This window comes from Megalopta genalis, chromosome 4 (assembly GCF_051020955.1).
Source record: "Megalopta genalis isolate 19385.01 chromosome 4, iyMegGena1_principal, whole genome shotgun sequence".
Taxonomy (NCBI): domain Eukaryota; kingdom Metazoa; phylum Arthropoda; class Insecta; order Hymenoptera; family Halictidae; genus Megalopta; species Megalopta genalis.
Genome location: NC_135016.1, coordinates 18,790,810 through 18,814,515, shown reverse-complemented (window position 1 = coordinate 18,814,515; position 23,706 = coordinate 18,790,810). Strand labels below are relative to the sequence as shown.

The window sequence follows — 23,706 nt, the reverse complement described above, 5'->3', positions numbered from 1 at the left end:
TCTTTTGTTATTCCTTTAAGCGTTAATAATTTGGCAATTAACTTTTACGCATACTTTTCATCGTTTGCTTATTCATATTATGCTTTTCAGGTATTATTATTATTATCTTTGCGCATATTTTCTCCAACTATGTACTTCTTTTGCTAGCAGTTAAGTAAATAGCCATTTTTAACCCTTTGCACTCGAAGCCATTTTAACTGTAAATCTAAATTAAATTTTTTGACTTATGGTATTTCCATTTTACATGACAAAGTGCATTTTATGCATATGAAATTTAGTCTTGCGACTCATACAATAGTTAGACTCTTAATTTTTTATATCTATCTAAATTTATTATTATATTTTTAATATTTAATATTAATTAATTATGTAATATTAAATTGTAATATTATTTAATATTAATTAATTATAATATTTAATATTATTATTATATTATCATTTATATCTATCTAAACTTTGATAATGTAAAAATTATCTTGGAACGTGATGTAACAATTTTTCAGTGTTGCCTCGGAGTCGCCACTCGAGTACAAAGGGTTGATAAAATAATTTTTTTTAAATTAAATAAATAGTCCTTTTTACTAATACAGTCCGAGTATTTTCAAATTATTGTGCACACGAAATAGATTGTTCTTACCATTGTATTTATCGAAAGCTTATTAATAGCTTCCTTTCTTTTAATATTAATTTCTTAATAGCTTTCTTTCCTCTAATATTAATTTCCTTTTTATTAATTTCTTTCTTTCTCTTAAAAGCTTATTAATATAATAATTTCTTTAATAACCGAGGTGTCTGTCTAAAAGACAATCGATGATCTTCCTTTAGATAACGCTTCCAAAAAAATTGCATGAAACAATTGCCACTTTTGAAAAATCGTTTAAACCGCTCTCAATCGTCGATGTCCGACTTGTAAAATATTATTAAACATCTCGCCGGTAAACGAAGTGTTAAGAACCAACGATCTAATTATAAAACAAGAAGCTAATTATGTCCCGATAAATATATGCAACGCGCGCGTCTACCAATAACACAGTCGGAGCCGACAATTTCATCCTCGAGTTCGCAACTAATCTTGAACTAGAATGGAGAAACATCGCTGGAAAGTTCGTTCCAATCATCTAAAGTATAAAGTGGCGGTGGACCCCGTGTTTATTTGCTCGGCTGATGTATCCATCCTTCGCCATGGCTCGGATCAAAGTGGCTTGGTGATCGTGATTTGTCGTTCGGTCGCGTTTGAGCGTTTCACCGCGGTCTGCGGCGGGGGGAAAGGGGAGGGGGGGCGGGAAAACACGCGCGGCAACGTTTGGCGTATCGATCCGCGAAAATGCGGCAAAAAAATACAATTCGGTAGACTGCGAATTTTTTCCCGGAGATAGCGTACACCGGCGCTCGCGCGCACCCGTTCACGTTCACGTTCACGTTCGCCCCCGCACATGGACTTTTCGCAAATATGTTGGCGAATTTCGCGCACGCTTCGAGCCACCGGGATTCCCAGGGATAATTTAATAAATGGATGAAGCTATTTTTGCTACGAGCGTTGCTCCATGGTTTCTGTAAACGGTGTTTTTTTTGTCTGCGCGGGGGAGGGAGAAGGAGAGGGAGAGAGAGAGAGAGCGAGAGAAACAGAACGAAGGAGAGACGAAGCGAGCGAGAGAGATCAAATATGAGAGAGTAAGAGAGAGTGAGAGAGCGTGAGTGAGAGAGAGAGAGTGTGAGAGAGTAGGAGAGAGAGAGTAGAAGAGAGAGAACGAGAGGAACAGAGCGAACGAGAGACAAAGTGAGCGAGAGAGAAAGCGAGCGAGCGAGAGAGAGAGAGTGAGTGAATGAGAGTGAGAGAGAGAGAAAGAACCATAGCAAGCGAGAGAGATCAAGAGAGAGGAGAGAGGGAGAGCGTGGGAGAGTGTGAGTGAGAGTGAGAGAGAGAGAGAGAGCGCCAGAGAAAGAAGTATAGCGAGCAAGAGAGAGAGAGAGAGAGAGAGAGAGAGAGATGAGGAAAGAGGGAAAGAGAGAGGAAGGAAGAGAGAGTGAAAGAGAGAGAAAGGGAAGAGCGGAGAGAGAGAAAAAGTGAGAGAGAGAAGGCGAGAGAGAGAGAGAGAGAATAAGAATTGTTGTGCAACGAATAAGGAAAACTAGATTCGGCACCCCAATTTCATTAAGTTAATAATTACACATCGTTCGACTCACTATTGAGATTATGCTAGTCTTATGCTAGTCTGCCCGATACACAAGATATACCACTGCGATCCGAAAAGATTTTGGCATGCTTATTATAACAGCTTGCGTCGCAAAAATCGGCGGACATTAGGAAAATTTTTACATAATCCAATCGCAATTCATCTCGCTGCATCTGTCCAGACCCTTCCCGACAAATGTAATTATTGTCTCAAAATTTATTCCAGAATTATTATTTGCCTAAAGCTAGTTACAATCCCCTCCAATATATTCAGCGTTCCAAATTAATTTGAACGTGCAACCGGTATCAGCAAAATTGCAATGAGAACGTTCTAAAAAGCTGCCTGAAAGAGCAACGCTCCGTTTTCTCAGTTTTACATTGGCGCGATGATTATCGCTTGATAAAAAGTCACCGGAAACTATCGCATCGACTTTTTAGCGATACTAGAAAACGCCAAGCTCTCGTATCCAGCACGTATCCAACGGTAATATCGATCGAAAGAAGAAATTAATTTAGGACGCTGTACTACGATCAAACTCTAAGCGATGCAGGTGGAAGATTGCAGTTCGCCAGGTCGTTTCACGTTGACCTTAGAAAACGTCTGACGCCGAGTTTAATCGGTGAACGAAACAAGGTAACTCCGAGGACACGTACGGGCGCTGTTGCGTCGCAACGCCGACGACGACGACGCCGGCGTCGCGTCGGCCCGTTAACGATGGAAGTAGCGTCGCACGGCGTGCGTGCGCGTCCCTAATAAATAGTAATTAGCGAGCCGGTAATTAATATAGAAGAGGGGGTGGCCGCGCAACGGCGAACGCGACCAAATCTCGACCACGATCTCCTTCTATCTTTTGTTCTTCTCGGTCGCAGAGTTAATTTGTTTTTTCTTGTTGAAAAAAACAGGACGTTTGTCCGAGTTTGCAATTTTGTGTAGAATTTTCTGCGGTGATCGAGATGAATCCAACAATCTGTGACATGACCTTTATTTGACCTCGAGTACCAACGAAAAAGGGAAATTGTGATGTAAGAGCCGTTGAATGCAGAAATGCAGTGTAAGTCGAAAATGTAAATTTAAAAATTAAATGAAATATAAAATTGTTATACCTTTTTTATGAAATAATTGCAAAAGAAAATATAAACAAATAATAATAAATAATAATATAATAATATGATAATATAATATATAATATATAATAATATGATGGTATAATATATAAAATATGATAATATGATAATATAATATATAATATATAATAATATGATGGTATAATATATAATACTATAATAATATGATAATACGATAATATAATATAATATAATAATATAATATATAATATAATATAATAATATAATATATAATATAATATAATAATATAATATATAATATAATAATAAATTATATATATATATAAATATAAAAACAATAATTTTAAGACAACTATAAAAATCAAATGAAATATTAAATGAAATACAATCGACCATTGAACTTGCATCTCTTTTGCTTTAAACGGCTCACATTTCAGAAGCAGCCATCTTTCGATACGATTGCCAACAAAATCGGAGCCCTTTCGAGGACAGAACTTCGCAGAAACCGGGGAGAAGTGAGAAATTACAAAATACGGTTACTTCGGCCCCGAAAACGGATACAATCGAAAGTCCCTAAGTCTCGCGACGGCGAAACAAGCCGAAGTTATTCCGGCAGGAGTAATTATAAGATTTCGGTTCCGGTAAAATCAACCCGAACGCGCGGCACCGGCCCGATGCTCTCCGCTATTTCATAGCAGGCATCTCCAACCCTCTACGAAACTTCCGAGCCTCTCAAGGCTCCCGTAAACTTCCAAGTATTTTAAATCCATCAAGACCGCTAAGTCGCCGCCGTGAATTTTTTTAAAAAAATTCCGCGCGGCATCCGATTCCGCAACTTCTTCCTCGCAACAACATTGCTGAAAGTCTCGAGGCCCGGCCTGCCAACAGCAAGAGTTAAGTGTGTGTGTATGTGTACAGAGAGAGAGAGAGAGAGAGAGAGAGAGAGAGAGAGAGAGAGAGAGAGCGACAGAGAAAGAGGGAGAGTAAGAGAGAGAGAGAGAGGGAGAGCGAGAGAGAACATAGAGAGAGAGAAAGAGCCCATAGAGAGAGAGCATAGAGAGAGAGAGAGACCATAGAGAGAGCATAGAGAGAGAAAGAGCATAGGAGAGAGAGAGAGATCATAGAGGGAGATAAAGAGATCATAGAGAGAGCATAGGAGAGAGAGAGAGAGATCATAGAGGGAGATAAAGAGATCATAGAGAGAGCATAGAGAGAGAGAAAGAGACCATACAGAGAGCATAGAGAGAGATAAAGAGACCATAGAGAGAGCATAGAGAGAGAGGAAGAGACTACAGAGAGAAAGAGAGAGAGCGACAGAGAGAGTGGGAGAGCAAGAGAGAGAGAGAGAGAGGGAGAGCGAAAGAGAGCGTGTCCAGAGGATAGGAGGGCGAGTTGAACGTCCACGTAGCTGGCAGCTACGTCGCCGGGATTATATTAATCAAATTTCTGTCCACTTTGTTGCCGGCGGCCAGGCATTAGGAGGGAACTTCCGTCCGGGGCTAGAAGAAGGCAAACATTCGTCGGCTTTCCACCCTGCCTGGGTAAACAACTCGGCTCGGCTGCCGGATCGAATTCATCCTTGCCGGGACACTGAGGCACTCACGCACAGAGAAATTCCCATCTCTCTCTCTCTCTCTCTCTCTCTCTCTATCTCTCTCCCTCTCTCGCCTCCTCTCTTCTTCTCTCTCTCTCCCAGCTTCTCTCTTCCTCTTCCTGTTCCTCTCGCCGGGATGTCGGAACTCGAAACGATTAAAGGTGCCCTTTGAAACGCGGAGTGCCGACTGCGGGGATGGGGAGGAGCTCGCGGAAGACCGGCTGAAATAATGTAGTGCGGGGCTGTACTACCCCGCGGAAGCTAATAACTGCGGTTGCTGGATCTGATGATATTTATGCTCGCGCGGAGGCAAAAAGAGATCTCGGAGGCTCGCGAGGCGCACTCGTGTACATTGTATCAGACGATACCGCCGGGCCCCTTGTTCGATCCCTCGCCAAGGTTAATCGGAGAGCTACTTGATTCATTCGATTCCAACGCGAGCTTCCGTCCGAGATCAGACGTCGAAGAGGCCGCGCGATCCTTTCGATATAAAGGGGCTTTTTCCTTTTTGTTTAACTCCTTCAGCTTGCGCGGCGACTCTTTCGATCTTTAGGTACTGCAAGACAGCTGTGTAATTCATCTGCGCTGCGAATTTAGCAACCACGTGGCCTCAGAAAATAATTGCAATAGTCGATCGAGAAGCAAAGTACAGTAATTTCTCTTGGAAATGATAAATTTTGGGTTGCTAAGAATTTTCTTGTAATAGTGCTACGCCTATGTAATTTATTGCTAAGTCGATGCTAAGGGTTGATGGAGAGCTTTCGACAGTGGCATGTGGCCTACGAATTGCCTTCGAATAGTGGCATGTGGTCTCCGAATTGCCTTTGAATGGTAGCATGTGGTCTCCGAATTGCCTTTGAATCGAGTCCAAATTGTCTCCGAATTGCCTCCGAATTTCCTCCGAATTGCCTTCGAATCGTGGCACTTGGCCTCCGAATTTGCCTTCGAATCGAGCCATATGACCTCAAAATTGCCTCCGAATTGCTTCCGAATTGCTTCCGAATTGCCTCCGAATTGCCTCCGAATTGCCTCCGAATTGCCTTCGAATCCTGGGATATGGCCTCCGAATTGCTTTCAAAGCGTGGCACGTGGCCTCCGAATTGCCTTCGAATAGTGGCATGTGGCCTCCGAATTGCCTTCGAATCGTGTCATGTGATCTCCGAATTGCCTTCGAATCGAGTCCAAATTGCCTTCGAATAGCCTTCGAATAGTGGCATGTGGCCTCCGAATTGCCTTCGAATCGTGTCACGTGATCTCCGAATTGCCTTCGAATCGTGGCAAAAAAAATAGAAATAAAAAACGTGCCAACATTTGAATGTCTATTATTTGTCGAGCACGCGTTTCTTTCATTTTACTTTAGTGTACTTTGCTCTCAGACAGGTTCACGAATAATGCATTAATTTGTGATAATTAAACTGCGGCTTCTACTCGTTTATGACAAGACCGTGTAGATCGAATATACAAAACATTCAAAGCATTTGAAGAGTTTAAGAATGCTTCTACTGTTACGTTCAACTCATGGAAATAATTGGAAAAGAAAACAGTCGTTTATAGAGCCCTCGTCGCCTGCAATTGACGGAGACAATTTTTATTCTGCATTCATAAAGATCCGCAGTCCAGCGACGATGATTAAGTTCGGTCGTTGAACCAATTCGATCGATGAAACCGTATCTAAGTTGCGACGGAAACTTAAATCGAGGCCTTATCGTAAGGCTTTGTAGTAAACGTAGTTCCGCGGTCTTCGAAACCTACTTTCTATCGCGTCTCTAAAACATCATAACCGCGTCTAACACAAACGAGTAGAATCCAACTGTTATAGCGAACGGGTTTTATTAGCTGTTATTTCAATGCTCTTACATAAATATCCGTGTTAATAACGCGGAGCCGGTTACTTTACAGAAATAACATCGCGCGCGCGGAGGCAAACTGGCCCGCTATATTAACAATAATTCCCGGAACGTTTTGATTATCCAGGACGGTTTTTTCAGCAGTCATTGTTGCCGGGAACGGTTTCGCGCACGGCGCGCCCGACGCAGATTCTCCCGCATCGATATGAATAACGTACAGTCACTTAACGACGCCTTGTAACTTCAACGTTAAGTTCAAGTGGTTCTAAAGTTTATCAAGATGCCGGGCTCTTCGTCTCTCTCTTTGGCGTCCCCTCAGACGCTCAACTTCTCCTCAAGGTCCTCCAGCCAGTAATTACGAACTTAGACCGTGGCTCGTTCTTTTTTCTTCGCAATAGTTCAAATTAACAGTTTGCGTAAATCCCTATCCCGCGCGTTCTTCCGCGGAGATTATTCCCGCGTAATTCTCTACAGATCGTGACTCTCTTTATTGGTCGATCTCCGCGAAGGATACACTTTTCTCCGCATTTCTCTCGCAGTTCCCTCGCAATTTTCTCGCAAGTTGCATTGCGATCGCGAGCAACGGCGAAAGGAAATATCGAGATGAAAATCAGAAACGCGTGCAACGAATGTTTTTCACGTTGCGAAACTACCTCGTGAATTCCCACGTACAATTCAACTGCTGCTTAATCCTCTTTAAACTTCGGCGATCTTATGTAAGATGTAAAAATTGGAAAATGCGGATGTAATAGGTAGGAAAGCAAACTCGAATATTATGGTTATTTCATCGTTTTACTTTGCTTCGACGCTTTGATCGCCGGGTCAATAACTTCGAAAATTTGATGACATGAAATTATTCGGTTCAATTGAACTGAAATCACGCGCAGTTAAGTTGGACGACATCGATTATTTAATATTCTCGCGTTTATAGAATTTTAATGAAATTAGGATATTACAATAACTTAGCGGAAATCTCAGCTTCAAATCTGAGTTGATAATTCCATCACTCACGTATGGGTCCCACATAATATATAATAATAATATACGTAATATATATTATTATTATTATATATATTACGTATATTATTATTATTATTATTATATATTATATGGGAAATTATATAATAATAATAATATATAAAATAATATATAATAACAAAGTAGTTTCAAATCTCGAGTGGTAAATTATGAAAATAAAAATTATGATAAAATCAAAAGAGTTTAATAATCAGTTGAGCGATACTATATCCAGTTAAATAAAATACAAAATAAAGTTATAAAGAGAGAAATAAAATAAATATGTGTATGTAATAAAAAAATAAATATAATAAATATAATAATAAATGAATAAATATATATATACAATAAAGTTATAGAATAAATTTTCGTCTCCCTATTTATAGGTCGCACGATAATCTCGAGGCAAAAAGAATCGAATTTAGAACACGTCAGACCGGCAACTTCCACTAAATCGAAGACGCGATAAACACGAAAAAGCGCGCAGACCAGCTGCTGCAACCCGCGGTAACAAGCAGACAAAGAATCCGTGCGAGAAGAAAAAGAGCGTCAAAATGGCCGCTGCAAAAACTCGGTAATTCCAGGGACACGGCCGCGCGTTGCTCTGTTCCCCGGAATAAATCGTAACGAAGACGGGGGCGCGTCGGAGGGGGGGTTGGTATCGCGTGCACAGACCTGCGACGCTCCCGAAGGTGCCACAATAATTATTTCTAATTTCCAGTTATGCAAAAATACGTAAAGCTTAAGTACCCCAGATAATAATATCCGTTTCTCCGTAGGTGGCTCTCGGGGGTGCGGTGAATTTCGTTCCGTGAAACGGACGGCTCGACCACGCGGCGTATAGGCCACGGGGTAATTTGCGCGGGAGAACCGCATCCCTTTCCACCCCATACCCTACCCCCCCTTTCTGCTGGAAAATACGCGGGCCCTGGTTTTCTTGGTGGTCGGCGCGAATTGCTCCCGCGATCCAAGTTCTCGACGAGACGATACCGCGATACTTATCGTAACCGAGCGGCGGCGACGACGATCAATAACACGGAAAACCGCCGGGGGTTGTTGGCGACAGTCACCGTGCACTTGTTTCGACGTTTGAGGAACATCGATCGGCGAGTTTCGAGCGCTGCTGCACCACCTCGGCCCCGCTTCGCTGTTATTCTAAGACTTCGGATGCCTTCTCCGACGAACTAACGCCGGAACAATCGATTTAATTACTCTCCGGCACCTCGGCTATCCGAACCTCTGCCAGCCGAACCCGCTACCGGCCAAACACTGTTCGCGTGCAAGTGATAGCCGAATCTAAAGCGATTCGTATCGAACGTTATTTAGTGCGAGAATCGATAAGGGATCGATCTAGCGTTCGATTGTAGGATCTTTTGTTCGAATAAGATAAGCAATCTCTGTTCGATTGATTTATTTCGAATAAACTGAAGCTTGATACAGGAATTCATTGGACAGTTGAGAAGAAGAAGAATATTGAATATAAAATAAAGTAGGGTAATTTCTTTCAGAAATGTTCGGAGGAATTGAAACCGGCAGATCCGAGAATACTAAGTCGCGATTCTTCGGGCTTCGCGGCTCGTTTTTGCGGAAACGATGACTTAAATTTTTTATTTTCAATTATTTGCCACGATTCGAAGCCAATTCGAAGGCAATTCGAAGACAATTGAAGGCAATTTGAAGGCAATTCGGAGGCCATGGACACGATTCGAAGGCAATTCGGAGGTAATTCGGAGGCCACATGACACGATTCGAAGGCAATTCGGAGGCAATTGGAAAGCAATTCGAAGGCGATTCGAAGGCAATTCGTAGACAATTTGAAAGCCACATTACTCAATTCGAAGGCAATTGGGAGGCCACATGCCACGATTCGAAGACAATTCGGAGGAAATTTGGAGGACATATGACACGATTCCAACGCAATTCGTAGGCCACATGACACAATTCGACCGTCGCGTACCTAGTATAGTAAATTATCTCTAATTTACCTTCAGCTATTAAGCAAAAAAGGACAATTTATAGAAAATGAGATACGATTACTTGATCTTTGCACCTTTTTATATTAACATTAGGCAATTATAAAAATGAATCGCGAGGATCGAATAAACTTCTCTACCTAAATTGTCCATTTTTGTTAACAAGCGAAGAAACCCTCACACCTAAATAGACCATTAGTAGACCATCTACATAGTAATAAATCACATAGGCGCAGAGCCAGCACATGGAAATTCAGAGGATCCCGAAATTTGGTATTTCCGGGAGAAATCGCTGTAGTAACTCGTGCGAGCGAAACGATACGGCAAGAGGCGTTTGTTGAAGAGGCGCACAGGTGTTCAACGCTGTCGGCCGTATTTGCAGCAGGATGCGGGCATCGAAGGGTTGAAATACATGCCCGTAGCCAGCAGGAACCTGGTGGGACGCGTTCGAAAAGGACAGCGGTTCCCGCCAGATCCGCGCGTTTCGGCTGTCAGAGTTAAATATGAGCGGGTCGCACGGGTTGTTGCGTTGATCGCGCAATAAAAGCCGTTTAGGCGGGCCGATAAAAATGGGGTAGCCCGGGCCGGGCGATTTTGCAGCCGGCCGTCAGAAAGCGGCCGTTGACATTGGACACGTGAGAAGGATTTCGGCGTTGTTATTTTCGATGTTGCCGGGACGCGGCCGTAAAAAACAGTGAAAATTACCCCATGCGTATAATTTGATATACACCGGCCGAACCTGATTACGGCTCGGAAACGCGACAGGAGAGGGTGAGACGGGACGGGGAACACGCGGGGGTGGCTCGCGATGGGGTGGCTGCGCGGACAAGTGGCAAGCATCGGTTCCGAGGGCCGGCTACCGATGGGGGTTGCTTTATTGTCCACGCAAGAATTGTCGCTCGCATATACACCCTCTCTCCCTCGCTGCGTCCCCCCTCCCCTCCTCCCGCTGCCCCCCGATCGGACAGTCGCATCCCCTGGACGGTCTGTTAGCTACCGAGCCTCGTATTGCAACGGTATTATCTCGAAAAACACGGCGTGTCCCGCGATTTTTCGACCGTCGCCATTACGGCGCGTCGGGGGCTGTTCACGCTTTATCGACGAACTTAACGCGACTGGATAACGGCCGGTTTTCAATTCGCGTGCCGACTCGCGATTTCCTGCGATTACGATCACCCCAGCCGGGATTAACCGAGGAGAACGCGTACATTGAAATTTGTACCGGCAATCTTCACGGTTATCGCGCGCGGCTTTCTAAACTCGGAAAATCGTCGCTCATTCTTCGCTCGACGTGCAAATCTTCTGCTTATACGATTCTTGATCTTTTCGTACGGAAAATACGAAACACGTTCGATTAATAAGTCTCGTACAGTCACTGCCAATACGCGGGAAGATAGCTGCATATGATAATATTTTTATATAATGTTGTTTAGTTTTTATAATTTTATTAGTATTATAATACATCGTATCAAAAGTGGATCGTTTCTAGGTATGCTTAAATCGTTTAATTATGCTACAACTTTTTGTCATCCAAATGTTTTCATCCCAGAATTATTCTACTTATTCAGTGTCTTCGTAAATGTTAGATCAATTTAACGTTACCACGAGTCCTATGTTTGTATCGCAATCTTTCAGATATAAAAATAATGATATTATTTATAATTATATTATATTATATTATTATTATATTATTATTATAATAATTATATTATATTCAATCATACTTCATTAGAAGTACAGTACATTCTCCCTAATTTTCCTTCAGAACATCTTCCTTGTGAACAAAAATCGACAATTTGGGAAGAAGAGACACGATTCTTTGCGCCTTGCGACTCGTTTTTGTAATTATATTATAATCTCATAATTATAAAAATGACTCTCAAGGCTCGAATAATCGAAAATATCTCCTCTTCCCAAATACAACCATTTTTGTCAACGAGCCGAAGGAGAAAATTGAGAAAAATTTATTGTACCTTCGGCCGACGTACATTTGCTTTGGGATGGTTCGAAGCCGTCGCTACTTCGGTACACAAAAGCGCGCGGACTGTTGCGTGGCGATAAAGACTGCGACAACGTTTCGCGTCTTTTCTTAATTAGCGGACAGGAGGAACCGCCGCTAAGTCGGCAACGAGGCTATTGATTTTTCACGGCGGAATGAACCGGCCGAATTCAATGAAGCTTCGCGGTCCGTTAAAGCGACACGGCTTATCGAGAATACATTACTATAAATTCGCGTGTAAACATAGCGAACCATGCGCCCGGGCAACGACACAGCACCGGCGGAACGGGCGCCCGTAAAATTCGGGTGATCCTAGGAAAATACCGAGCCAGCGAATCGTTTCGCGTTGCTTCGCAGAGCGACCGGAAGTAATCGCGTTGAATAAAACACCGAGACTCCTGTACAGTTATATAAAAAAAAGAAAGGTATCCCCGTCGGAGCTCTCTGTAATATGTTCCCGAGCATCGGCGTCGATCGCGATCTTCCATCGCGAGAAAGAAATCGACTGCGCGGATACGGTAAATTTTGCTCGATTTTCCTTCAGCTTGTAAACAAGAATGGACAGTTAGAGAAGAGGAGATAGGATTATTCGAATATTGTCGATTGGTAACAATTATAAAAACGAGGTACAGTCAGTGCTCCCCTAATTGACGCTCAACTTGTATGAAAAAATGGTCAATTTGGGAAGAGCAGATACGATTATTCGAGTCTTGCGGTTCGTTTTTATAGTTACGAATTGTCAACAGCTATAAGCACGAGTTTCAGGACTCAAACAATCGTATCCCAAATTGTCCACTTTTGTGGATAATCTGAGCGTCAGTTAGGGGGACATTTCTGTAAATGGACGTTTATTTGTACCGGGAAAACGCTGTTCTTCAAACTAGACTTAACATATGCAGAGCATTTGTCCGATGCTACATTGCTATTAAATTATTCTGTACAAGGAAATAGGCTAACAATTAATTAATTTAAATATATTATATATATTTATAGATTTATAGATTTCATAATATAATTTTATCTGATTAGGCAGTATAGTAAATTCTTCATAATTCTCCCTTAACTTGTGAACAAAAATGGACAATTTTGAGAAGTGGTGGCTTTTTATAGTTACCGATTGTCAACAACTATAAAAATGAGCGACGAGGCTCGAATAATCGTATCTTCTCTTCCCAAATTGATCAGTTTTGTTCACAAGCCGACGGAAAATTAGGGAGAATTCACCATAGTTCTACTTCGTTTGTTACTGCAGCAATAAAAAAAAATCACAACTTTCGATCATCCGGAATTTCACGAGCCGTAAAAGAAAGTAACCACTTTTATATTTGAAATGCCCATGATATAAATCCTGAATGGACGTACCCAAAAATGCTCTATCTATTGACACCCAACAGCAGTGATTCCAATACACTGTTACGGCGACTTGTCCAAATCAAGTCGCTGTAACGTGACACTGCCCTGTTGTGAACAACTCCTTAGGAAATAATGGAAGTTAGGGGTTGCCACGGAACAGTGACACCACCGGACAGTCGAAAGTCGAGATCGGACCGTCGAACGATCAACATTACAAATTCAGCGATCTGTAATATAATTGAATTGCGTTGTATCAAATTCCATATTAATAGTAAATAAAATGCCGCGACGCGAGAAAAACAGTGGAGGTTCGCAACAGACGTTGCCTCGCGCTTTATGCGCCGACGACGAAAGCGTAGCTCGCCTCGTTAAAATGAGAGCGAACGAAGCGCCTGCCTATGACAGTTTCCCAGAAGCCGGAGCTAAAATCGGAGCCGGTAATCGCGTTGCTCCTTCGGCCAGGGCCAGTCGCCGTGAAATTCCCAATTGGCCGAAGTGCGGGCCAGGACAGGCGTCAAAGCCGGACTCTATCAGGGTTGTGGGATCGCGTCGCCTAGCTGGCCGTGTCCGGCGAAACCCGTTGCAACACGCGCGAACACTCGAAAATATCGTCTCCAGGCAGCGGGGATGATTAATGACCGCCGATAACCGCGCTTGTTAATACCGCGTCCCTATTATCGTAGAAGTGTTTATAGCATCGGCAAACGTGAATCGAACGCGGCAGTATGTAAATCGCGGGTATAACACAGAGTACACGCTCACCGACAGAGGAACGCTCGCGAACGCTCTCGTGGACCAACTAGAGAGAGCGCGCGCGCGCGCTTGCGAGCGCTCGCGAGCGCGATCGCGGGCGCGTGCAGATCCCCGTGTGTGTTCCGAGCGCTGTTACGAACGGTACAAACTATGTTTAGTCGCCGGGCAATATACTAATGGTATGTACATAGAAATATAGAGAAACGAATACACACCGAGTATATTTACAATGAATTAACCGGGGCGTTAATGCAAAATCCCCGGTCTACTCGCCATTAGTTTAAACAGATTTCCAACGCTCCCGGGGCCGGCCCTCTCTCTCTCTCTCTCTCTCTCTCTCTCTTTCTCGCTCTCGCATCTACATAACCCGGGGGCCGAGTATGCGGCAAAATTAAACACTCGCCGTTGGAAAACTGAACCGCATTATCTAGCGCTGTCCTGGCCCGGCACTCTCCAATGGATTTTCCACCGGATACCACGCGTTCCGCTCGCAGGATGGCCGACTGATAGAGATTCTAATATATTGGATGATGCAGAGGACCGGGAGGTTTCATCGGCGGATAGTCATTAGGCTTATGGTAATCCAATACCTCCGAAAATTCGGAAAAATTCGGGTCGAACGATCGCGGCCGGATAGTGGTTTCTAGTATATTCTATACTTCGATGTTTCGTGACCATCGATTGTCCTAAGTTCGATATTAGTTTAATATTCGGAAGAATGTCTTGAATTATTTAGAAATAATATAAGAAATAATGTAATTCTATTGTTATATAATTCTATTATATCTATATAATAGAAATAATATAATTCTATTCTATCTATAATAGAAATAATATAATTCTATAATATATCTTGTGAATAATCTAGAAATATTCTAATGATAATATGATAATAGCAATTTAATAATAGTAATATTCGAATTTGGTAAATGTCACTACTCGGAGGAGAGCTGTGCTACATTCGACAGTATCAAAATATTCTCAGAAATTCTTGTTATAATTGTCAATTATTGTTGGAAATTGTCGTTTAAAATACAGCAAATTCTCTCGAATTGTCTCTCAGCTTGTGAACAAAAATGGCAATTTGGGAAGAGCTACTTTTTATAATTGCCGATTGCGACAACTATAAAAATGGGCCGCGAGGCTCGAATAATCGTATCTGCTCTCCCTAAATTGACTATTTTTTGTACAAATTGTGAGTGTGTGTCAATTAGGGTAGCATTTACTGTATCTTGTTTTTATAATTGTTGACAATCAATAACTATAAATAAATAAAAATGGGCCGCGAGGCTCGAATAATCGTATCTGCTCTACTCAGATCGACCATTTTTCACATGTTGAGCGCCAATTAGGGAGAATTTACTGTACCTCGTTTTTATAATCGTTGAAAATCGACAACTATAAAAATGAGCCGCGAGGCTCGAATAATCTTATCTGCTCTTCCCATATTGATAATTTTTTGGTAGAAGTTGAGCGTCAAATAGGGAGATTTTACTGTATTTTGTTTTTATAATTGTTGAGACAATCGACAACTATAAAAATGAGCCGCGAGACTCGAATAATCGTATCTCCTCTTCCCAAACTGTCCATTTTTGTGTACAATCTGAACGTTAATTAGGGAGAATTTACTGCACTTCGAAAAAAACTCCACAATTCTCTACTTCCTCGCGCTTGGTCGCAAGAAAATTGTAAAACAAAATATAATTACAGGTACAAATGATAAGAACTTAGATATCACGAAAAGATTTAAACAAAAATTTCGATAATCCATTGATTATTTCCACCTTTGCCACATGTTCTCCGATATTCCTAATTCGTCTTATCCCCAACGAAGAGAAAGAAATACCGGCGAATTTAAATATCCTTGACCTATTTCCCGATGCATCACCTGGCATCCCGCCCCGACGTTTCACGGATACCGAATTAAACAGTAATCAGGTTTTAATCAATTCTTCCGTTCTCGGCTCCCGGCTTCCTCCGCCATTCAGCGGCTTCCTCCCCCAGGAAAACCCGTAAGATTTTATCATTCTCGAAGTTTCATAACTGCCGGCTGCATCGGTAATGTATCTTCGGGGGATCCAATAAAGCGGGGAGGACACCGCGGAAATAATGAGGGGCGCTTTGGCGACGCGTGGACTTCGTCAGCCGTTCGCTAATTAATTCTGATTAATCGGGTCCAATGCCGAATCTGACGCGTCAGCGATCGTCACGCGCGGATACGTCGGAAGCGTTCTCGTCGATCGCGACGCGTTCGCCGCGCTAAATCCTTCGCGAATGGCCGCATAGTCGCTTCCGTTTGATAGTTCGCAGTCTCATTTCGGTATTCGCGCAACGACCAAGGTAGAAATTATATTTTAATCAGTTAACTGTGGCGATCTCTTTGCAAAACGCCCATCAGTGTGTGTGTCGCGATAAGCTCTCGCGTCGCGACGAGTCAGCTCTCAGGAAGTTACGAATCCAACTGAAATTATTTATAATTTTCATTTGTTTGCTTCATTTCGTCTTGACCTCTAAACGTGTTAAATATAATAAAGGTTTATGAATATAATTTAGTTTTCGCCAGAATTACAATTTAAATATGAAATTGTAACGAAATTTTACGAATGACTGATATAATCGCCATGACACAAAATTATGCCACATCTCCGTGACGGATACAGTCGTCAAACACATTTACTGGTTAATGTTAATTTTAATTTATCGTCGAATTCCAAGATTCACTTGAAAATCATGTCACAGTACATGAAATTAACCCTTTACACTCGAAGCTATTTCATCTATAATATTATTTATAATATTATATAATATAATATTAATTATTATTATATTATTATATTATAATATTAATTATTATTATATTATAATATAATATATATAATATTTTATAATATTATTAGCTATTATTAACTATAATAATTTTTCTGATCGATAGTATTTTCATTTTATATGACAAAATGTATTTTATGCATATGAAGTTGAGTTTTGTCACTCGCAGAACAGTTACACTTTCGACAATTTTTTAAATCTAAGCTTTGTTAATATAAAACAAATATAACAAGCTTATATAACAAATTTTAATGCTGTCTCAAGGTCACCACCCGAGTGCAAAGGGTTAAATTCGATCCGTTCTATTCGAAAAGAAATCGCGTTTCTAAATTGAAATAAATCATCGATGATCTTGGAAACATTCATCGAGGGATAATATTTATAACGAATATTTTTTTTTTTAAACCCGTACGATTTATCGAGACCTGTATATACACGATCGCAAATGAAACGGTATTCAACAGTTACCAGAAAAGCGTCGATATCACTTCAATAATTCTAAAATAAAACATTTGTAGTCAGTCCATTTATCAGGTTGGGCTAGCATAAATTCGAGCTCGCAGTGTGTTTATAAATATTGGTTTTCCCATCGAGGCATTAATTAAGCGTTCCTTTTAATCTTGTTTACAAACGCTGTATTCCGTGTATCGCAATATAATATCGATTCGAATGTGTATAAACTTGCCCAGTCATTTTCCCATAAATGTATCATTACATCCCCGATAATTGCAACGCGTACAATATTTGGATCCCGCGGTCTCCGCGTTTTCGGCGCGCTAATTTAGAACGTTTAATTCTTAGTCTCCGTCGTCGTTATGAAAAGCTTAATTTTTCGAGGCTATTATTTAACACGTTGAATGCCACGCCGGTTTTACAGAAATTGCCCCTGGCGTCACGATGCATTTTCTTTTATGCGTTACATATAATGTTGAAATATTATCTGCAATAGATAAGTTACAGTGTATAACCATGTTTGACATGTTAATTGCGACAGGGGTCACTGTTTGAATCGACGATGGTAATAATACAAAATTTTAGATATTGACATTTGTTTTAAACTATATATAGGGTGTCCCAAAAATGTCTCGCAATCCGGAAATGGCGGATTCTTCGGATCGTTTGAAGCAACTTCGTCCTTTACAAAAATGTTCTCCGAGGCACCGTTAACGAGTTATCAACGAAAAACAGTGACCAATAAGAATCGAGTACGGCTGACGCGAGATGGCCCAGTCAACCAGTGCACGGAGCCCAGTTCCGCTCATTGGCTCAGTCGCCACGCGCCACCTGAGCTGGGATTCGACCGCTCGACCGCTGGCGCCGTTGGCTCGGCTACCTCGTGCCAGCTGAGCTGGGATTCGACCGCTTCGCGGCAGCTGATCTCGCCTCTCATTGGTCACTGTTTTTCGTTAATAACTCGTTAACGGTGCCTCGGAGAAAATTTTTGTAAAGGAAAAAGTTGCTTCAAATGACCCGAGGAACTCGCCACTTTCAGATTGCGAGACATTTTTGGGACACCCTGTATATTTCTATCAATTTGGGCGCCCCGGTCACCGGTGGCCCCCATGGGGTCACCGCCAAGTTTAGTGCCGGTCACCGGTGACCCCCGTGGCATTCAACGTGTTAACATTTTTCGAGGCTATTATTTAAGAAATCGCACGCGCGCGCAATTGAAGATTCTGAGGAAACCGACTTACCCGAATATTTCTCCGACTGCATCTGCTCCGTTGGCACAGCATAGTTTCCGGTTGCATTCGGTGGGCAGCCATTACGATTTTGCTGCGTACGCAGGGTGTGAGTTGCGTGAAGAGATGGGCCACGAGGTGGCACTTCCGGTGGCGCTGGTTCCGGCGGTGAGTCTCTCCCAGTGTCTGCAAAGAGTGATTTGAATTTAATACTTTTCTATACCGGATGGAACATTGTTCTTTTACTTGTACACTGTTCTGATAAGTGACCAAAGCAATTCTCTAACAATTTTTCCAATGAAATTGACGTTTTTAAATTGACGTTTCACCGATTGCAATTTTTGGACGTTATTAGTCGAGTATAAGGGGTTGAATTTTGTTATAGCATTTTAAATGGTGTTTGAGTAATATGTTAACAATATTTAAACAATGCATATATGGTATTTAACAATATATATTGATTGAAATTATGCGACATTTAGAATATGTAACCTTTTCGTTGTTTTTTTTAAAGTGAAATCATAGAAGTAGTAAAAATAAAGGCTAAACTTTTCCTTGGAGGTTTCTATTTTTTTTTGACTTTTCAGTGTATATTCCAATGGATTTTTTTGGGAATAGTCCAAAAATCGAAGTCCTGAATCTAGGAATGTAATTAAAATAAGTCTTGAATTCGTTCGTTAAAAAGTCATGCGTGGCTAAAGTTGACGAATTTCCAACAATTTTGACAGGTTATCTACGGCTAATCTGTCAAAAAAGCTGGAAATTCGTCAACTTTGGCCACGCACAACTTTTTAATAAATAAGGTCACGACTTATTTTAATTACATTCCTAGATTCAGAATTTCGATTTTTAGATTTTTTCTGACAAAATCCATTAGAATGTACACTAGAAAGTTAAAAAAACGAAAACCCCCAAGGAAAAGTTTAACAGTTATTTTTATTAGTTCGAAGCTTTCACTAAAAAAAAAGCTTTCACTAAAAACAATATCTATTGTTCCGCCTAAATATTATATAATTTAGATTAATATCTATTGTTCCGTCTAAATAGCATATATATATAGTATATAATAATATATAATATAATTTAGATTAATATCTATTGTTCTGTCAATGTTACTACCATTTAACAAAAATTATATATAAAGTCAATGACCCTTCTTAGTTAGATCTTACAGATCAGAACAGAGCACAAGTGGTCGCAGTTGAAACGTCTACGCGTGCATTCTAAAGGACACCGCGCCCATCGGAGCGCAGCCCCCCTATAACATAAACACTGTCCGGCGCTGCAATCACGCGGCGCGGCGAGCAATTTTCGAAGTTCGAAAACGGAAAGACACACGGTATTTCACGGAGGCCGGACGCGTATTGGCTTACGTCAGCGTGAGTAACGTTTGTCGCGGCGGTTATAACAGGGCGCGATACCGCGACGGGGACGCGTGACAAATAACGTTTATTTCACGGCCGAATGATTTATGTATCGGAACAATTATATTAAAGTCCGCGCGTTCCCTCTGATTCACGTCCCCTTATTCGCGGCGGCGTCCGCGTTCCCCGCGTAATACCAATTACCGCCCACTGGAAATGTGAGCAATTAAGCGGCATCAATAACTAACCATCTCCTAATTACGTTTCATGCATGCGGGCAAGGATCTATTTTCCTGGTTTGTGTGCATACGATCGGTGCTCGTGATAGGAGGCGGGGGGGGGGGGGGAGAAAAAGGAAAATAAATCCGATTCGAAGCCGGAGGTAGGAATATCGGTAGGTAGATCGAGGCAGAGCAAGAGGAGGAGGGTGGGGGGACCTTATGATCGCTCTACGGACCGCGTTATTATAATGCCGATCTCATTATCCAAAAGTGCACATCAAAAGCCGCGATAGCTGCGCCACGCGAAATGCTAATACCCGGTGTGTTTATCGCGTGCGTGTTCTCGTGCGTGTCACCGCGCGTGCGTGAGCCTACCACGGTGTTTGAGTTTGGTGTCGTAGATCGGGCCGTGATTCCCAGCGCGGTGATTAACTCGTCGATTAATTTTTCACCGCGATCCCTTGCGCCTTCCCGGGAATAAATCGCTCGATTAAACCGACTCTCTGTTTCGAATATTCCGCGAATTAATCGCGCCTGGTTATACACAGGGTGTCCCATAATTATGTTTACACCTGGAAATGGGGGATTCCTGAGGTTATTTGAAGTAACTTTTTCCTAAGTGAAAATGTTCTGCGAGGCTTCGTTTACGAGTTATTGACGAAAAACGCTAGCCAATGAGAGGCGAGCTCGACTGGCGCGCGGCGGCCGAGCCAACGAGCGGTCGAAGCTCTCATTGGCCAGCGTTTTTCGTTGATAACTCGTTAACAACGCATCGGAGAACATTTTTGTAAAGGAGAAAGTTACTTCAAATCACCTCAGGAATCAGCGCTTTCCCAGTGTTAACATAATTATGGGACTTCCTGTATGCGTTGGTAGATCGTCGAGTGCGTCTTAGATTGCTGTGAGAAAATCATCCAGCTGCAGCAAATTCTCTCCAATTGTCCCTCAGTTTATAAACAAGAATGGAGAATTTGGGAATAGGAGATACAATTATTAGAGCCTTATTTGACATTTAAGATGTTCTTAAACTGTTCTAATTAAATTAGGATACTCTGTAAACCACGAATGATCTTTATTTCAATTATTTTATCCTTCCATTGTGTCGCATCAAATCGTTACTGTGCTTTTTTATTCGTTTAAATGTTCGAGCAATTATTTTCTCAAGCAAGTATCGATAATTTGCATGCAATTTTGACTCGTTACTGCACTTCTTTACTCGATTAAATGTTCGAGCAATTATTTTCTGAAGCAAAGATCGAAACTTTGCATGCAATTTTGACTCGTTACTGTACTTCTTTATTCGTTAAAATGTTCGAGCAATTATTTTCTCAAGCAAAGATCGAAAATTTGCATCCAATTTTGACTCGTTACTGCACTTCTTTATTCGATCAAATGTTCGAGCAATTATTTTCTCAAGCAAAGATCGAAAATTTGCATCCAATTTTGACTCGTTACTGTACTTTTTTATTCGTTTAAATATTCGAGCAAGTATCGAAAATTTACATCCAATTTTGACTCGAAATCGACGCAAGTTAGGCGACCGCGTTAATCATCGCGAGAATCACCCTTGCGCGTAACATTCTTAGTAATTCGAAGTTTCTGTGCCCGTCCACGGTTAAATCAGTTCGCGCGGTCGTTGTTCGCACTCCGCCCTTTGACAAACAGCAACCGTTAAGTTAATAGATTTTAATCCAGATGGCCGAAGACCGAAATTCCATTATCTAGCATCGGAGTAGCCGCAACCAAGTTACACGGCTTCGCGAAAGCGTAATAAACCACCGTATCGCAGTTAACCTTGATTTACAATAATGTGCTCTGTAACATTAACAACCCCTAATGGTTACACATTGCCCGAATTATATCTATACATATCGCGCGCATGTATATGTTTAACATATTATCGATTCGGGCCCCGCGTCATCGTCGCATATTACAGCCGGTCTCCGTTCACCGCGCCTCGCGTGTTCTTGCGCGCAAGATACACGGATTACGTTAATAAACTACAAATTGCGCCAGGCAAGTGCGAATCGCTAATCTAATTACTTTACATCGAACACCATCTTCCGCGGCGCTGTTGGCTCACGGGCGCATTGTAATTACTCGAGCTACAATAATCAACGTGCCATCTTGTCGCAGGATGTTCGCTGCTTGTCGCATCAAAGACGAGTTCTCGCTAAAACAGGCACGAGAAGAGATCGAAACTATTTTTTTAACTTCTCAAACATATTTTCTACTACAATTCTCTCAATGCCGTTGTGCCATTGGCTGTCGTACAGGTGACGAAAAGTTGCACAAAATCGAAGTATAATTTATTCACCGGGGCCCGAAAAGGGCCCGAGAGGACACAACTCGTAATAATTAAACTGCAGATTTAACGCACTTCCGGTAAAAATAAATAATATAATATAACAATAATATAATATATATTTTATATTATAGTAATTATATTAATTATTATATTATATTATATATTATATATATTATATAATCTTATATATATATATATATATATATATATATATTATATTAATTATTATTTAATATTACATAATATAATAATAACAAAAATAATATAAATAAATACACGAAACAATGAACACATTTTTGGAAGAACTTCATAAACGTTGCTTTATCTCGAATCGATCGAAATGATTGAGAAAAGAAATACGTCTTACATTAATTTCTATAATTAAATTTTCACACAAATTTTCACACGACTGCGCTTAATAGAAAAATTAATGAAAAACATCGGTCGAGCTGTGCGATCGCGGAATATGATGCATTCATATGAAACGCGAACGTCGGAATCGCAACAACAAAAGAATGAAATATCTTTGCTCGCGTTAATTGTAACGCGTTAAATTATTGGCGAAGCAAGAAACCTTCTGTTCCGCTCGGCTCTGGAAAGAAAATTTATTTCACCCGAAGATCCGCAGTTTAATTATCACACATCACGGACCCGGGATTCAAAGCCGCGTTCTTTGACCCTCGCAAAGTGTTTCCCCGACGAGAATTACGAGGAACCCGCGCGTTTCGTGCACGGGTCGGCATTTTAGTCCGTCAGATTTTGATACTTCAAAGTGTCCAACACTTTTCCCGCGAATCCGGCTAAACGATCGCGTCGCGGTGTTTGTTTTCTCGACGGCGCGCGGGTGTAAGACCGGGCTCCGCTTTCACGGACGCGGGGGCCGCGGCCGTTTCTGTTGCTCGCAGCATGCCTGGCAGCCCTTTCTTTTGTGCCCTTTATATTTAGGTAACTTTAATTATTCGCCGGGAAGAGTTCCTTACAAGTTTGAATAACTTTATAAGCAACTTGGCTTGCGAAATGCCCGCAACACAGAGCCCTAAGGGCCGGAACGTCGCGTCGCGGCCGGAAATGAAAAATTTTTTCAGAAATACCGCAGCCGCTTTAACGCGTTCAAAGGAGGCCGAGATGAATTCGTCGCGAAATTGGCCCTCTGTGCGAACGACCGTCGGGCTCTAAAAAAAGAATCGCTGCTAATTGCTTGTAACTTAAATATTGAATTTAACGTTCGAAACGTTTACGCTGAAACAAGAATGCGTTCGAAACTTTCTAGCACAATTCCTCGTGGACTTTTAGATACAGGGTGTTCCGAAATTATTGTACAAGCGGGAACGAAGAAATCCTGAGGTTATTTCAAGTAACTTTTTCCTTTGCGAAAATGCGATCCGCGGCTTCGTTTACGAGTTATTGCAGTGACCAATGAGAGGCGGGCTCGCTTGGCGCTAGACGGCCGAGCCAATCAGCGGAACTGGGCCTCGCGCGCTCGTTGGCTTGGCCGCCGAGCTCGCCTCTC

The 23,706-nt window shown here is 41.7% G+C and overlaps 1 protein-coding gene across 6 annotated transcripts in view; it reads right to left on the bottom strand.

The window, feature by feature from the left end:
* Ten-a (Teneurin-a transmembrane protein) overlaps nt 1-23,706 on the bottom strand; it is a 1,349,343-nt gene that overhangs the window by 724,933 nt on the left and 600,704 nt on the right. For all 6 annotated transcript variants that reach the window (XM_033473288.2, XM_033473287.2, XM_033473289.2 and 3 more), the window contains one exon: nt 18,316-18,489. In XM_033473288.2, coding sequence (XP_033329179.2) covers nt 18,316-18,489 — 174 coding nt within the window. The remainder of the gene's footprint in view (nt 1-18,315; nt 18,490-23,706) is intronic.